The sequence below is a fragment of the Xyrauchen texanus genome, chromosome 10 (assembly GCF_025860055.1).
Source record: "Xyrauchen texanus isolate HMW12.3.18 chromosome 10, RBS_HiC_50CHRs, whole genome shotgun sequence".
Lineage (NCBI taxonomy): Eukaryota > Metazoa > Chordata > Actinopteri > Cypriniformes > Catostomidae > Xyrauchen > Xyrauchen texanus.
The window spans coordinates 21,743,529-21,758,984 of NC_068285.1; the positions used below are offsets into that span (position 1 = coordinate 21,743,529).

The following is a 15,456-nucleotide window of genomic DNA, read 5'->3' on the forward strand; positions in this document are numbered from 1 at the left end:
GAAAGCAATCTTCAAGCCATTAAAATGACTATGGGGTCTGAACATTTAGTAAAACTTAGCTTTTAATTTTTTGAAATGGCTAAGAAAGAATTTCCAAAGAATGAGGGTAACTGATAGCATATCTTTAACGTCTCCATTATCAAACAATGCTGGTACAGAGTTTGGGGTGAGTTAAACTTGTCACCTTACAAACCAGCATAAACAAGGTCATAAATAAGCATCTCTGTTTATGGTGAGGAGAGGTGGCACTCTGTGTGTTTATATGGCCTGCCAAGCCTTTCTGCTTCTTTTTCACATCTTCATCCACCAAGCAACACCTGATGGCTTGTTCTCTGTTACTGTCTTGTGACTACAGTAGTACGGCTAACATCTACTGCCTGTCTAAATAAAACCCCCAGGAAACAAAACATGAAGGAAGAACTGTTTAGAAAAGCACCTTATAATAATAGTTTTGAATAGGGATGATTCAATGACTTGTGATGTAGTACTGGCCTAGAAAGTGTGATTTTGAAATACAGTGTTTAAATTACACAATATAATTATTTTAATCCATGAGCACACCTTACAGGAATCCAATGCACTATAGTTTACAATTACAGCTGTCTCCTAATGGTAATTTTTTATAGTTGGTGATAACAGTCTGGGCAAAGAACAAAGTGGTTGAGGTTTAAATATAGAACCTTTTATTTCCATTATGAATAAATAGTGTTGAAAATCTGAAATAAGGCTTAAATACCTACAGAACGTTTGTATTTATATAGTCAATAACACTTTATATGCCCAAATCCAGTGAAAATGCAAAATCTCCTTGGTTTTTTTCTGATGTAATACTTTTTTTTTTTTTTTATGATTTCCCTTGTAAGAAAGAGTTCAAGTATAAAAATTCTCAACAGTGTAAAATAGCCCATCTGATGCATAAAGCAATATAAGCACAGCATCCATCCTTGACATTGACAATACATTCTAGTGTATGAAGCAGCATGTCCCTTAGGTTTTGCCAGGTTGTCCTTTTTTAAAGTCTTTTATACAGTTGTAGATATGACAAATTGAGATAACATGCCTGGATTAACCGGCCTGCAATAAAATAAATGTCAATAGGCATTTAACTAGCCAATATTTAATGTCATGTTCTAAAATTCCAAAAGGTATAGAGGAAAAAAAATATTGTACAGTACACATACAGAAATTTATCTTAAATAAGTCCTACACCAACATTTTTGGTTGAGTATGTTAATAATACTACAACTAAACCTCCTCCATAACTTATAATAATAATAATATGCCATGAGATGAATACATTATATCCATACAGTACCGCTTCTAAATCTGCGATCTTAGAGCGCAACATAAGTCAACTCAAAATAAATATCTTAAATAGCACATCTTTTTTATCTTTAAATAGCATTACAAATGTAAGGCACACAAAGAACCCTATGCACATACTGGGATCCTTTTCGCTTTAGTGCTGTTTTGTAAAGAGTTGCTCATTGAAATACATAGACCTTGTAAATGTGTGCTGGTGCTCAGACATAGCTCTTACTGAACATATAAAGATTGGAGATCATTTATCATTGGTGTTGACTGATAGCGGTCCATTTGTATGAGGTGAAAAGCTTCAGTTAACCCCCTCACTTATTAAGGTTCCTCGTGTTGATCCAGCGAGGAGTCACTCATGAGAGAGATCCATAGAAGAGGATATTGGGAGATACTGGGAAGATGTGCAGGAGGTCTTTGCTCAAGTACCCAAAACTTCTCTAGGAAAAGGACAGGGACTGTTGACAGAGCCGTCGCAGGACCTGCTCCAAAATGGGTCCAGGAATGAAACAGTGAAGGCTCAACAGACGAGCACCAGTGATCTTTCCAGAGCACTCAGTGAATGTGTGTCTATCAGTGCCCGTTTCTTTCAACACAGCTGTTGCTCTCTGATTCTAGTACTAGTTTCTAACACTGAGCATTTTCCCCAAGTCATTTTCCCTACATAGTCAGTTTTTTTTTTTGTCCGTGTAGATGTGTTTATGCATATTTCCTCAACCCAAGACAAACAAGTTTACACTTAAATCTGTGTGTAACTGAGTATGTGTTATTCCATGTGTGTTTGTAAGCATATAATACAATATATTGCAGTCTTATCGTCTTTTGTGCCTTCAAATTGTTCGATGCCCTTTGTGGGGGAGCAAGAGAAAAATCACTCCTTTTCCTACACTTTTGTCCCCTGGTGGCATGTTTGCTTTGCATAGGTCAAGAGGTCAAGACAGGAGAAAGGGAGGACATTCAGCATCAGATAGATAAAAGGTAGTTCAGAACACATAAAACATGCTAACACTGGATCTCTCTCCATTCGCCACAGTTAGGTCTACTTATCCCTGATTGGTAGAGTTTGTCTTTTCTAATTAGCTGAAAAATGCTCCATTTCCCTGATGATAAAAAAAAAATACACTTGAGAAGACAGAACAAAAAGAGCCCTTCAAAAAATTAGAATAAATATAAAAAGGTAAAGGGGTCTTTGAATCAAAACACTGTGGGACATTTCCAAGTGTCTTTCGGAAAAACGGACGCCTACATTAATGACAGCATCGGGACTAAAGGTTTCGTCTACAACGCGCCTATACCACAGTGATTAGTCGCTGCATTCCTCCTTTCCCAATAAATATTCTACTCTAATATTAATTATAGTAATCATGATAATATTGATAATGATCATAATATAAAGCATGATTCCGTCTTTTTATGCAAACTTTTTTGTTTTGTTTTCTTTGTTTTGGTTTTAATCACAGCAAGTTGGAAAGCAATGGAGTTTCCACCTCACTAGTAATCTCTACCAATTACTATTCTCCTCCTGTACTCTCCCCGTCTTCCTCTTGCAATCAACCTGCAACCAGCACCCATTTACTTCATCATTCAACATCATCATCTAGTAGCAGCCGCTGGGTGTCAACCTCCCCCGCACATCTCCTGTTCGCCCCATTGGTTGCTATTGCATCCGTTCAGCTTGCAGCTGCTGGGGCTGGTACTGACCGAAGGCCACAGCGGCTGCGGCAGCAGATCCCGGAGCAGCGGTGGCCAGAGGTTGCTGCATTGCATAGCCATAGCCGGTGGTAGCTACGTAGCCAGCTGCAGCAGGAGAGGCTGCATATGGATATTGCTCATAGGCTGCGGCAGCCGCGGCAGTTGCTGCGCTGGCGTACTGAGCGTATGCTGCGCCGGTGTAGTCGATGTAAGGCGAGGATGCGGTGGCGGAGGCCGCAGTTGGCTGGATGTGGGGGATGACCATGCTGGGCTGCATGAAGGCTTGTGGGTACACGTAGTGAGTGGGGATCCTGTGGGACATAAACACAGACAATGTGTTAGTCTTGACAACAACTAGAACTATGAAGAACCACAACCACAATGCGGCCAAGCACCCAATTTCCAAAGTTCAGTAACACAACGGAAATGCCTGCTAGTGATTATTAGAGAGATAAGGTTGCCAGAATAGACATCTCTCAGGAAAACCATGAGAGCCAAGGGAGTGACCTGAAACTGTGTATTCTCCCTTAATGTGAAGTGTTAAAATGTATGCACCACTAGCAACACCAAACAGAAATGCAAAACATTCAATTTGTAAAGTGGTTTACCTATCATTCCCCCATCGGCCATTGGTTAGACAAACACAATCAATCATTTTGGTTTACTTTTCTCTACGTTAAAGCTGACGTGCAGCTGAATATGTAGAGAAAACTATAAATAAGCCATTTATAGGTTGATTTTTCTCTGTTTGTTTGAACGTCCTGAACACAAATACAACAACGATAGTCATATTTCCATTGCATCCAAGTAAAGAAATTAATTTCAGCAAAAATCTAAATATCACAAAAAAGATTTAATAATTAGCAAATAAAGCCCATCAAAATCATCACTTCTGGGTAAACTGCCACAAATCAAGCAGTTTGAAAACAATGTTTATTTTTGCAATTCTGTTTGGTGGCACGAAAAATTTACACACTTTAGCTTTAAGCTGAAATAGGACGAAGAAGCCTATTTTATTATTGGAAAAATTATACCAGCTTTCAATAGATAACTGAAGCACCAGGATCTACAGAGGCTGAAGCCATGCTCTGTCACAAGCGTACAGCACCCTGATGCTCATCCTGTGAACAAGGGGAGAAAAGGACCCAGGAGAGGCAGAGAGGAGATGAGGGGAGCATTGTGAATATGTCAAGGCCACTTTGACAGCTGGACAGTTTTCAAAAAGGGACGCTGCTGGCTGTTTCCCCCTCCGCACTTAGACAATGAGCCAGAGGCTGGAAAGCGCACACAGAGGGGAGTTTTGATTAAATAAGCAATCACGAACAATGTGCCCATTCTGCCTTTCATTACGTACCCCTCTGCACTTTCAGAGGGGTTTACACATTCACTGTCTGCACTGAACACACTTGTGAGAACTTTTAAAATTGGTTTAAGGGATGATACGATGTATTGAATGACCTCACAGTTGCTAAATATAATGCAATAAGACTATACAACATTAGGAGTAATTATTTGTGAGAACTGGGTGTGAGATTCTCATAAAAAATTCCCCTGAATTGAATTATTTACATTAAGTGCTTATGATGACATTTTATTAAAAGTATAGTCCACCCAAAAACAAAATGTCTGGCTTTATTTGCTCACCCTCATGTCGTTTCAAACCTGTATGACTTTCTTCAATAGAACACAAGCGATATTTAGCATCAGATCCAATCTGCTCTGACCCTGGTCACCATTCGCTGTAATTGTCATTCTTTTTCATACAATGAAAGTGAATGGTGACCAGGTTTCGACAATCTGTTAAACACCTCTGTTTGTGTTCCACCAAAGAATTTCAAACAGGTCTGGAACAATATATGGCTATATGAAGACATAAATGAATAAAAGAAAACTATCCTTTTGAGGAACTTTTATAAAACATCTACTTCCCAACTGGTATTCAAAAAATGTATGAGTACTGGCAGAATTAGAAGCCCATCGTGTGGCTTATGGTTAAGAAAGTTATGAGCTAATGGAGTCCAACATTTAAATATTTCTGAGTTGATGTGAAATAGAGGAAAAAGGAGAGAGAAAAGTTCTATCATGGCAACCCTATTTGTAGCACAGCATTGTATCAGTCAAACCTCAAACCCTAACCACTCCCAAACAAAATCCCAAACTCTGCCACAAATCAATGAAAAAAAAAAAAGCAGCAGAAAACAGGGCAACAATACATACTACCAACATCAACTCAAAAAACCACTCACATAATGCCATAAATAAAAGGGATGATAAAAAACCTTCAAGTGTTTTTTTCATTCAGGTCAAAGTTGTTCCTATGAGACGTTCCATAGATGCCTTGACAGCCTAGGTAACAGTAGGGATTATGTTAAGTAGACTACCACAGTAAGACATATACAAAATTACAACAACATAGTGTAGGGTTTAAGCATGGAAAAGATCACATTCAATCAGCACAGGCACCACAACAAAAAAGCACCACATGCTGTGCATTTACACTTGGGGCAAAAATGACACTGAAAGTGACAAAATGCACCAATGTAATGCTAATATAAAGTGGGTTTTGATTGTACAGCAGCCATATTTGTTCAGATTTAGAATTCATTTTAATTAATTGATGCAATTGTAGTATGTCTTCACTGGATAACACAGTTATATTAAATAAATGTTTATTAAAATAATGCCCACATAAAAAGGTAAAAATGCCCTGGAAAATCAATACCATGGAGCAAACATTGCCCCTTAGTAAAAAGGATCATTTCTGACACTGGCACAGAGTGCACCTCACTATGAATTAAGAGACTTCTTTTAAAAATATTAATCCTTTTACAGGAAGTTCAGTAGCAACGAATGCAATGAGCATAGAAAGTGTTTCTTTCTATCTAGCCCAATATTAGACTGGTCTGTTGTTATTCAACTTACAGTGGGATGCACCCAATAAAACAAGCTGTCTAAAAGCAGAGACAAAAATATTGTGCACCCCCGCTTCCTAAGTTACTATACTTTTTTTTTTTTAATACATTTTGTTTTTAAACAACAATACTATGCTCTTAATTGTTTGTTTTTTTGGCAACATGGCTCTGAGCCAATACTGACTGGGTGACTTGGGAAACACTGGATGATTTACATGATGGCTTTAGATCGTAAAATCAACAGAACCTGCCCTAATGGAAAACAGGATATCATGTTCTCTCAATGTGGATTAAAAATAATTGCTGTTACTGTGCAGCAAAACAGTGCACAGAAATACAATTGTTCCTCTATCTAGTCCACTGCAGCCTGGCAATTTGAGATTCACATAAAAATAAAAGGACAACTTCAGACTTGCGTTCCACAGAAACAGACGCAGAACACCTGTTGTCATCTGTGGAGATCCAAGCTTTGCAATCAGGAGCTGAGAAGCTTTTCTATAGACAGCGAGCATGTTTCCATGCAAGATATTACACTGGTTATGCTTAATAAGAAAACAAAGCATAAGGTCATGTAAAAGCCTTAAACAGTTTTCTGTTTGGAGTAAAGGTCATGAACAGCTTAAGCATAAACCAATTGGCACGCTTCGATTTTTGTCCATTACCCCGAATATGCATTGTTTGTAAACACCATTACCGCCATTCTACAGTTTTATCCAAATGTGTGCAAATGCTGTGCACCTATATGTTCACGTTATGATGTCAAAAGCAGAGAATAACCCAATGATTGATACATAAATATTATGTAAATGCAATGTTCTTGCATTTTTGAATTAGTTCATTTTAGTTCTATAACATCATAGTACTGATCTTCTTGTAAACACTTAAATTTACTACATTTTATTAAAAGATGCAGGGTACCTTGTCAACATCTGAATAGGTTCTCTTTAAAGACTTTAAATGTATACCAGAATAATGCATGATGAGTTCAAATAGTCTATGCTAAGCTCATGTGAAACTCATGTCTAAAAAAGGGAGTTGTAAAACAGGCATGACTTTGCAAATTTCACACCTGACCCACATATTATAGTCCAAATTTGACTACTGACACCATGTGGCACACATCACCCCACCCCCACTCCTAGTGTCAGACCCCTTATCCCATGTTAATCAACAAGGACGATTTGGCTAAACAAATTACGAAAAGCGTGTTTCGGAAGGCTTACACAAAAACACTAAAAATAGAAGTGAGGGGCAGATCTCATTGCATGCGCCAAGGGCCCAAAATGTCTATGGCATTCTCAAGTCTTTGGAAGCCCCTGGCTGTCTGAGACCTGGGGCACTGGCCCAATCCAGAATTAAGCCCTGTTTGGCCTCTGAATAACACTCATTAACTGCTCCATGGTCAAAGTTTGATGGCCCAATTCATCAGACACATGGCCTCATGCCACCTCCTAAGAGGTGCCATCTCAGTGTCAATGGGGCACATGTTGGGCTTTAAGTTTATCTCAAAGCTAAATGTCAGGAGCAGCCCTGCCCCCCAAACTGAGAGAGGGAAAATATATGACAGTGACTGTAGCGAGAGAGTGTAAAATAGAGAATGTTAAAGAGCGAGAGAAGGCTTTATGCGATTGCAATGTCAGCACTACAGCCTTTGTGCAAAACAATGGTGAAGCTTGTTTTCCTTAACACTGCATGGGGCCATGTGACGAAGGCTCGCTCAGGGGGCTGTGGCATCCAGACATTTGTTTGGTCACAGCAGAGGGCTTAAAACACATGCATGCATGTATGTCGCAAACACACACACGCACGCACACTGTGAAATCTTCCACAGATTAAATAATGACAACAAAAATGTGTTATGCCTGCTCATCGTACAGTAAATTGTTGTTTATACAGTATGTCTTTTTCCTTTGGAATAAAATGGATATCGTTTTGACCAGTATATTCTTTTCATGTACCAGTTATTTAATTTCACATACACCAATAAACAGCACTATTTGACAAAACAAGGCCATTACTCTGTGCATTCAGAGGTAACAACAGGAAAAATTGTGTTCACGGGTAAAGGCCAAAGTATATTTTCCGCCTCCGAGTTGCAGATCGCTCCGTGCACAGTATGTGTGACCTAAATTTCATCATAATCATGACCGTGCTCAAGCCACATTTTCTTGATTTGCAGATGCGGTCATTGTCGGTGCACATCGCTGGTGAATGCGCCAGCCATTGACTCTACTAAAAAGTATCACAAAGTTGTTTTAGTGGGCATGCATCAAATACGTTTGTATTTGCTCACGGTCAGAAGAGTATAACAACAAAGGCAACGTTGTCGACCAGGCGTGAGTCAGTCCGGAACATGCAAAAATGAAGTATACCTAGGCCATATCATACTTATTTCACGTTTTACTTGCATCATAACTCGACATTTTACGTAACAGACTTTCATTCTTAACTGAAAAAGACGTTGTATGTTAATCTTAGACATAGCCCAAAAGAGGACTAAAATGTGTTTTCAACCAAATAGATCACAGAACTACCATGCATGCATATATATATATATATATATATATATATATATATATATATATATATATATAAAAATCTTAATAATAGTAATTAATATTATTAAAATAAATAGTAATAACAATTAATATTAAATAAAATATTCCTAATCCATTTTATGTTTTTAATAAATCGCAATAATATCGGTTATCAGATACTTAAAACATAAGAATAATCTGTATTCTATAGATCATAAGAAAACAACATCATCAAATGAGTGTTTACATAAACTATCTTGCTCCGATAATGCTTAAGCCAACAACGTGTGTGTGGTAATGTTAACACCTTAAACATTTGTCCTATATCAGGGTAATGTCATAAATGGATTAAGCATAAACCGATCAGCATACATCGAATTTTGCCCATGACCCCGATTTCGCTCTGCATGTAAACATCTTTCCCAGCTTTCTTACTGGCTTACCCAATGTGCGCAAGTGTTGTGAGCATGACTGTTGATGTTTTGAAGTCAAAAGCAAAGAATAATTTGATGATTTTTAAAATATCATGTGAAACCATTTTCTAGTGTTGTCAGAATTTTGACCAAGCTGATTTTTGGTAGTTCAAGCTAATTGGTGTGCATGTAAACACAATCATTGTCGGTCAAGATTTAGACGAGGACCAACATGAAAAGGTTACATTTTCTGAATGGTTTTTAGAATCCATAAAATTAAAAAAAAAAAAAAAATGGATAACAGGCGATTTATGAGGACATCGTGACAGAGAGAAACCGCAAGAATCTAGGGACTCAGGAGCCTATACAGGACGCCATATAGGGCTAGAATAGAGAGAACAGTGGACAGAGAGAGAGAGAGAGAGAGCTGAAAAAGAAAGAAGCAAAGAGACAATGGAGATGGGAGAGAATGGTAAAAAAGGGTGAGTATGTGTCATAGTCTCAGTGGTGAGTGTGACAGAACTCTCAATCAGTGAGCAAAATAAAACTGCAACGTGCAAGTTTGTAGTCAGGCTGATGGGTTGGCGTGATGAGGGGAACGGCACACAAAACAAATGGCACGCACTCCAATAACAAGACACCAGAAAACAACAAAAAGTGAATAATAATAATAATAATAATAATAATAATAATAATAATATAAAGATCAAAACACAAGCTCCAGCAATTAAAAATTTGAAGAAAATAAAGAAATGAAAGCCAAGTAAAATCAAACTTTGCTCCTTGGCAAAGTCATCACTCCTTCACAACACTGAAATTCAGCACCCCAAAACCAGGCCCCCCCACCCTTAAATAAATAAATTAAAAAAAGCACACAGTTAAGCTATCAAAACCACTTCATAACGCACACACAGCTCTATGTACTATTAAAAGTGAAAGTCCAAACCAAAATAAAACCAACGTACATGCATCTGTAATCACCATTTCGAGCTTGTTTGTGTGTGTTTGAGTCTACAGGTACTGTAGCTACTGATCTGCACAAAGCTCTCACAGCTATTCCTCAAACCACCAGTTATCTTAACCCAAATCGAGCCTGTCGGACCAGAGAAAGATATACAGCATTGAGTGTCCAGCGTAAAAGTTAATCTTACGCACAAGCGCACACACACACACACACACACACACACACACACACACACACACACGCACACACACGCACACTCTTTTGATTACACACACATCCATCTAATTACATCAATGTATTTAACTAGGTCAGAAATTGTGAATAAGCATTGAATGTCATGTCTTGTTCCATCTTATCGGAGTATAAATGATTGAATTTGAGTGGAATGAACAAGCATGACACATCAAAGTATCAGTAAAAAGGGGATTTCATAATCAGGACCTAAAACTGTTGTGATGAGTAAAACAATCAATCAATCTATATATCTGTCTATCTATTTTTGGCAGTTCTAGGTGTTGCTGTCACTCACCCATATGGTCTTTGGATGAAAGCTGGGTGAATCTGAGGGACACCAAAGGTAAAACCTGCACACAAAAGCATGTGAATATATTAAAAGCATGTTGACAGCTTTCTTAATACCACCCAACTAAATATGATGGCTGTAAGTGATTGATGTTAAAAATCCCTAATCTTTCTTTATGGAACTACTGAAAATGTTGTGATATATTGGCACTTCATTATCCCATGGTGTAGGATACATGAAGTTCAATAGACTGCGGTTTATCGCATAATTACATAAATCAAGTACTTTTGTTGGAACAAACCGTTTGAAAATACATCCGTTTTGCCACTCACGTTTAACCCTGCAGGATTTATTGGGAGTTGCGGTCAATATTTTCAGATTGTAAAGTGCCAGAGCGTTGGTATCCAATGGCTTCCACTCATGATTAGGATCTTTTTATGTCCTCGCTCTGCATAGCAACACACAGTTGCCTTACCTGGCTGCATCACCCGTGGCTTGGCTCCCAGATAAGCCAGGTTAACATTCGCCTTCCTGCCATCAATGATGGGGTTGGGGTCCTTACAAGCTCTGTCTGCCGCAGAGCGGTCTGCCATGGTCACCTAGTTTGGAATGGACAGAACAAATAAAGAGGTGCTCTGCATAAGTCATAAACATTAGTCAAAGCAACAAATCATCAGAAAATATAAGGCTAGCTCTTCTTTAAAGTTGAAAGGAAGAAGGAAGTTTGTGAAATATCTAGTGACATACTGCAAACACAAAAGCAAGGTTTTCTCTTTTTAGCACTGAGCTTGCAACTGAAAGCCACTGTATAATTTCGATCATTATCTAATCCTCATGACCCCTGACCCAAATTAAACTCAATGTGTTGTGTATAAATTAGTGTCTACCTTACTCATTCTTGGTTGTCTGGCAAAAATAGTTAAAAACATAAATAGTTAAAGCTTATTTCAAGCACTTCTACGCCTTATTCCTGAATGTCTTTGTAAAACAGGCTACACCAGACATCATTAGTTTGTTGTGAAATCCGTTGGTGTCCCCCACTTCTGCTGTGTGGACTGTTAAAGCTTTTCAAATTGGCTTGTTTACTCTGTCGCTGTGGAGCTCTTATCAGGGTGCTTCTAGTCAAACACGACAGCTGAGCCAACATGCAATTGTTTTTCAATGTAAATATGCGCTAAACATACGTCGTTGACCGTTGCGTCGTTTCTTGTTGTTTTTTCAGCGTCTAGCGCAAGAGCGCCGTGTTTTTAAGACGCAAACACCTGCGTTATTATATTTTTGCGCTTATTTCCGTCTTACTAAGCGCGCGAACGCAGAATCCGAACGCAAAAGCGCGCGAAGAACAAACTGCGTTTTCCCGCATCAACTCAAACTTATATGAACCATTTCACTATAGGGAAGCTCTGGTGTGTTGCCATTCAAATTTGTTGTGTCATGTTGTCACAGCCCTGGCGCATGTCCAAACGCCTGCCTCAAACGCTTGACAGCTTCTCACTTCATGTATCTCCTAGAGGAATTAGGAAAGGGGGAATACTTACAAATCCATAACCCCTGGACTTTCCAGTCTGCCTGTCGGTAATCACCACAGCCTCCTCAATTTCCCCAAACACTTCAAAGTATTTCCTTAGACTGGAATCCGTTGTATGGTACGGAAGACCACCGACAAATATCTTGGTATACGTGGTGTCCTTTTGGGTGGTATGCATCCTCACAAAAATGTTCAAGTGCAAAAATAAAGGCTAAAATTAGTACGGGGGAAGAGAAAAAAAGAACAATCAAACGTAGTGCAGTTTTAGGCTTGATAATTAACTGTTTCGCTCTTTTATTGTTCTGTAAAATATTCACGAGTTCCAAAAAGGTCGATTTCCGAGCAATATAAAACGCACTCTAGATAGGTAGATTAATTTGCCATCCCTTGGTAAGTCATGTGGAGCGGGCTGAGCCTAGGATCATCAGGTGGGTCGAGCTCCTCTTCCTAACTGACGTGACTTCTAAAAAGTGCGTGACCCATTCCTTAAAGCGCACGGGTAACCACACCCAGGTGACTTTTGAGGGAGGTACGAGCCACGCATAACTAAACGCCCACTGCACGCGCGGAACAACAGCTGGACAGCGCGCACAACGGGCATCTGTGTGCCTTTGTTGAAGAACTGTATTGACATTTCATACAGTTGTTGTCTCTGTAAATGCATGCAAATGTGTGTGTGTTTAAGATAATTTGTGCGTGCGCGTGTATGTGTGGGATACAGAGAGGCAAACATAGAAAGTTAAAAACAAATCCCAAACGCCAAACTTTTATGTATTAGAATAGTAATGTGGCGTAATTTTGAGCACAAACTAAACTACAGACATCGTTTTGATAACAACAGAGGCCAACCCATCATACATGATCAGACATATCGTGTCTGTTAGGATAGCTTGGCATGTGGTGATGAGGTAAAAGAGTTCTCCAGGTGAGGGCGCTGGTGCGCGTGTGTTAAAACAGGAAGACACACAGATGTGCATGAGGACGGACGCTTTTAAATGCTGTTTCATTGAAACTAAAACAGAACGAGTGTCTGGACATGTTTCCAAAGTCTCTCACTGCGTCTCTGCTTGAGCGTGTGCGTGCGTAAAAGCGCACATTTTGTCTTGTCAACATTTTTATAATTTTATTTTGTGAGCATGTGGGTGCTTGACAAATAAAATCGTTTTCCAACTTCAAGATTATAAATGAGTATTTCTGTAACTGACCACCTTTTCAGTATTCCCCCATTTTTATCACTTAAATCCATTCACTTGTTTGTTACACAAAAAAGCAATCCACTACAAACTACTAATTACTTCTATAACATTGTTAACTGAATACTTCATCTGAAAAGAAATCACAGTTTTAATTACTTTACTTCTGATTTTCTTTATAAACCAAGTTTTTTTTCCATTCAACAAATTTGAGATGTTTCTATTTCTTTCTTATTCATTGTCGTACACCCTTCAGCTGTCACAGACACAAACACAAACACACGGATATTTGAACATATTAATTTAGATTTTAAATGTATTATAAATAAATTATATTATTTTACAAATATGTGTAACTCAAGTAATGCACTGTAAGTTATTACCTTAATTGAAAGCCAGTGACAGTAATCGCAATACTAGAATTAAAAAATGTAATGCATACATTAATTTGTTGACTAAAAGTAATTAGATTACAATAACTAATTACTTTGTAATCATATTACACCCAGCACTGCTGTTCAGCCAAATAAGTATTCCACAATCATTTATGTGAAAAATATTGCAGTTCTCTGAAATAGTCATATATATATATATATATATATATATATATATATATATATATATATATATATATATATGACTATTTCAGAGAATTGCAATATTTTTCACATAAATGATATATATATATATATATATATATATATATATATATATATATATATATATATATATATATATATATATATATATATAATACATTTTAAACTATCTTAGGCAACAAAGATTCCTTATAGGCTCTCAATTAATATCATAAATGGTCCTAAAAACTTTATGTGTGACAAGAATTAGACATAGTTTTAGATTTTTTCACTACAGGTACAACTGCTAATGTTTTTGCTTTTTAATGATTAATGATCTAAAATGTCCTTGACATATGTGCAAGCCACATCTTTGCAATAAGCATCAACAATCACAGTTGCTGACGTCAGACCATCCCAATCTCCTTTTGGACAAAAAGAACAGATGATTTTCTTGGTCTCCATACAACTTGGAGGAACGTGATACTTGACTCAGTGAATTATTAAATGGGCTTTTCATTTAGACCAGGCAACTTCCAAAGCACTCGGTTGATGGAGTTTCTGTGGAAGCTTGCAACCCGAGAACTAGTCTATGTAGTGTGACCCACCAAGCCATGTTGAGATCCTGAAGCCCATAGATGGATAATTGAAACTTTATATAAAAAATGTCAGGCAGCAACTTGATAAAGTGCTTCCATGAGACCACTAATTTATTCATTATGCCACACGCTCATTAGCAATGAGTGGAGGCACCGTGAGGGAGATGGCTTTGTGTTTCATCAGGATTACAAAAGGAGGCCTATCTTCTTACAGATGCTTGTCTACATTTACCTACAAGACACTGACTTGATCATTTTCCTCTATGGTCCACCAAAGACACACTGTATCATTGTATTGGCAATCAATAATAATAATTTGTAAAAGAAAAATGTACAGGCCAAAGTTCTTCTCCTTTTCAGGCTGAAACACAAGATAATAATTGGTAAATTGCCTGAGCAGTTTATCATAAGCCTATTTACTGGTCAAACAAAAAGAAAGACCCTGTAGAGAGATTTTGGAGAGCCCTCAACACAATCCACCTTTCAAACACAGTCACTCACAAAAACACACATTTACAGCTTTCAGAAGTGAATGGCTCTGTAAGACACACACAGACACACACACAATAAAAATGTTAGGTTTAATAACCCTAAATATAGGTTTAATTGGTTTTTATTAGATGGTCAAGAGAAAACTAATTGTGTGGTTCCTGTATTTTTGTGCCTGAATCTCTGACACTTATTTTAATATATATATTTTTTAAAGTTTCTTAAAAGGGCTGTCTACCGAGAGCTAATTTGAATGGTACAGCATGCCTGCTCTGAGAGGGGGCATTTTCAAATACAACAGGTGGGACCTGTCGGAATGTCAGTGCAGTCAGACAAATCAACGGCAGCTGTAACAGCACACACTAAAGTACAAACACAGACACTCTCACACACAAAGCACTTAACAGATGAAAACACATCTTAAATGATACTCAAGACTAGTTTTATATAATTATCAAATTGCATGAGGCCTAGTTACGCCACCATAATTACAAAGAGTCCTCTCAGATTTAGAAAGAAGGCAATTTTCTCGTCAACCTTCTCACTTTATGCTCTCAAAAAAAGCCAACTCGCGCCATCTTGTGGACAGCACTTTCCATTCAGCGACAGACAGGCAATTACAATAAATGGTTAGGTCAATTCATTGGTCATTTATAGAGGCAATGTCCACACTAATATGTTTTCGTTTGAAAACTCCGTCTTCAGTTTCCTAAC

The 15,456-nt window shown here is 37.9% G+C and overlaps 1 protein-coding gene across 3 annotated transcripts; it reads right to left on the bottom strand.

Annotated features, from left to right (window-relative positions):
* Positions 1-668: 668 nt before the first annotated feature.
* Positions 669-12,389, bottom strand: rbm24a (RNA binding motif protein 24a). Of its 3 annotated transcripts, XM_052136545.1 has the most exons (5): positions 12,242-12,339; positions 11,894-12,094; positions 10,831-10,954; positions 10,362-10,416; positions 669-3,317 (listed from the first exon to the last, which is right to left on the bottom strand). In XM_052136545.1, exons 2-5 carry the CDS (start codon positions 12,059-12,061, stop codon positions 2,972-2,974), a joined length of 693 nt encoding a protein of 230 aa, XP_051992505.1. In that variant the 5' UTR covers positions 12,062-12,094; positions 12,242-12,339; the 3' UTR covers positions 669-2,971. The 3 variants fall into 3 exon arrangements, with proteins under 3 accessions (XP_051992505.1, XP_051992504.1, XP_051992506.1); XM_052136544.1 differs by having other exon boundaries at positions 11,894-12,389; XM_052136546.1 differs by lacking the exons at positions 11,894-12,094; positions 12,242-12,339 and adding an exon at positions 11,540-11,792.
* Positions 12,390-15,456: the final 3,067 nt, after the last annotated feature.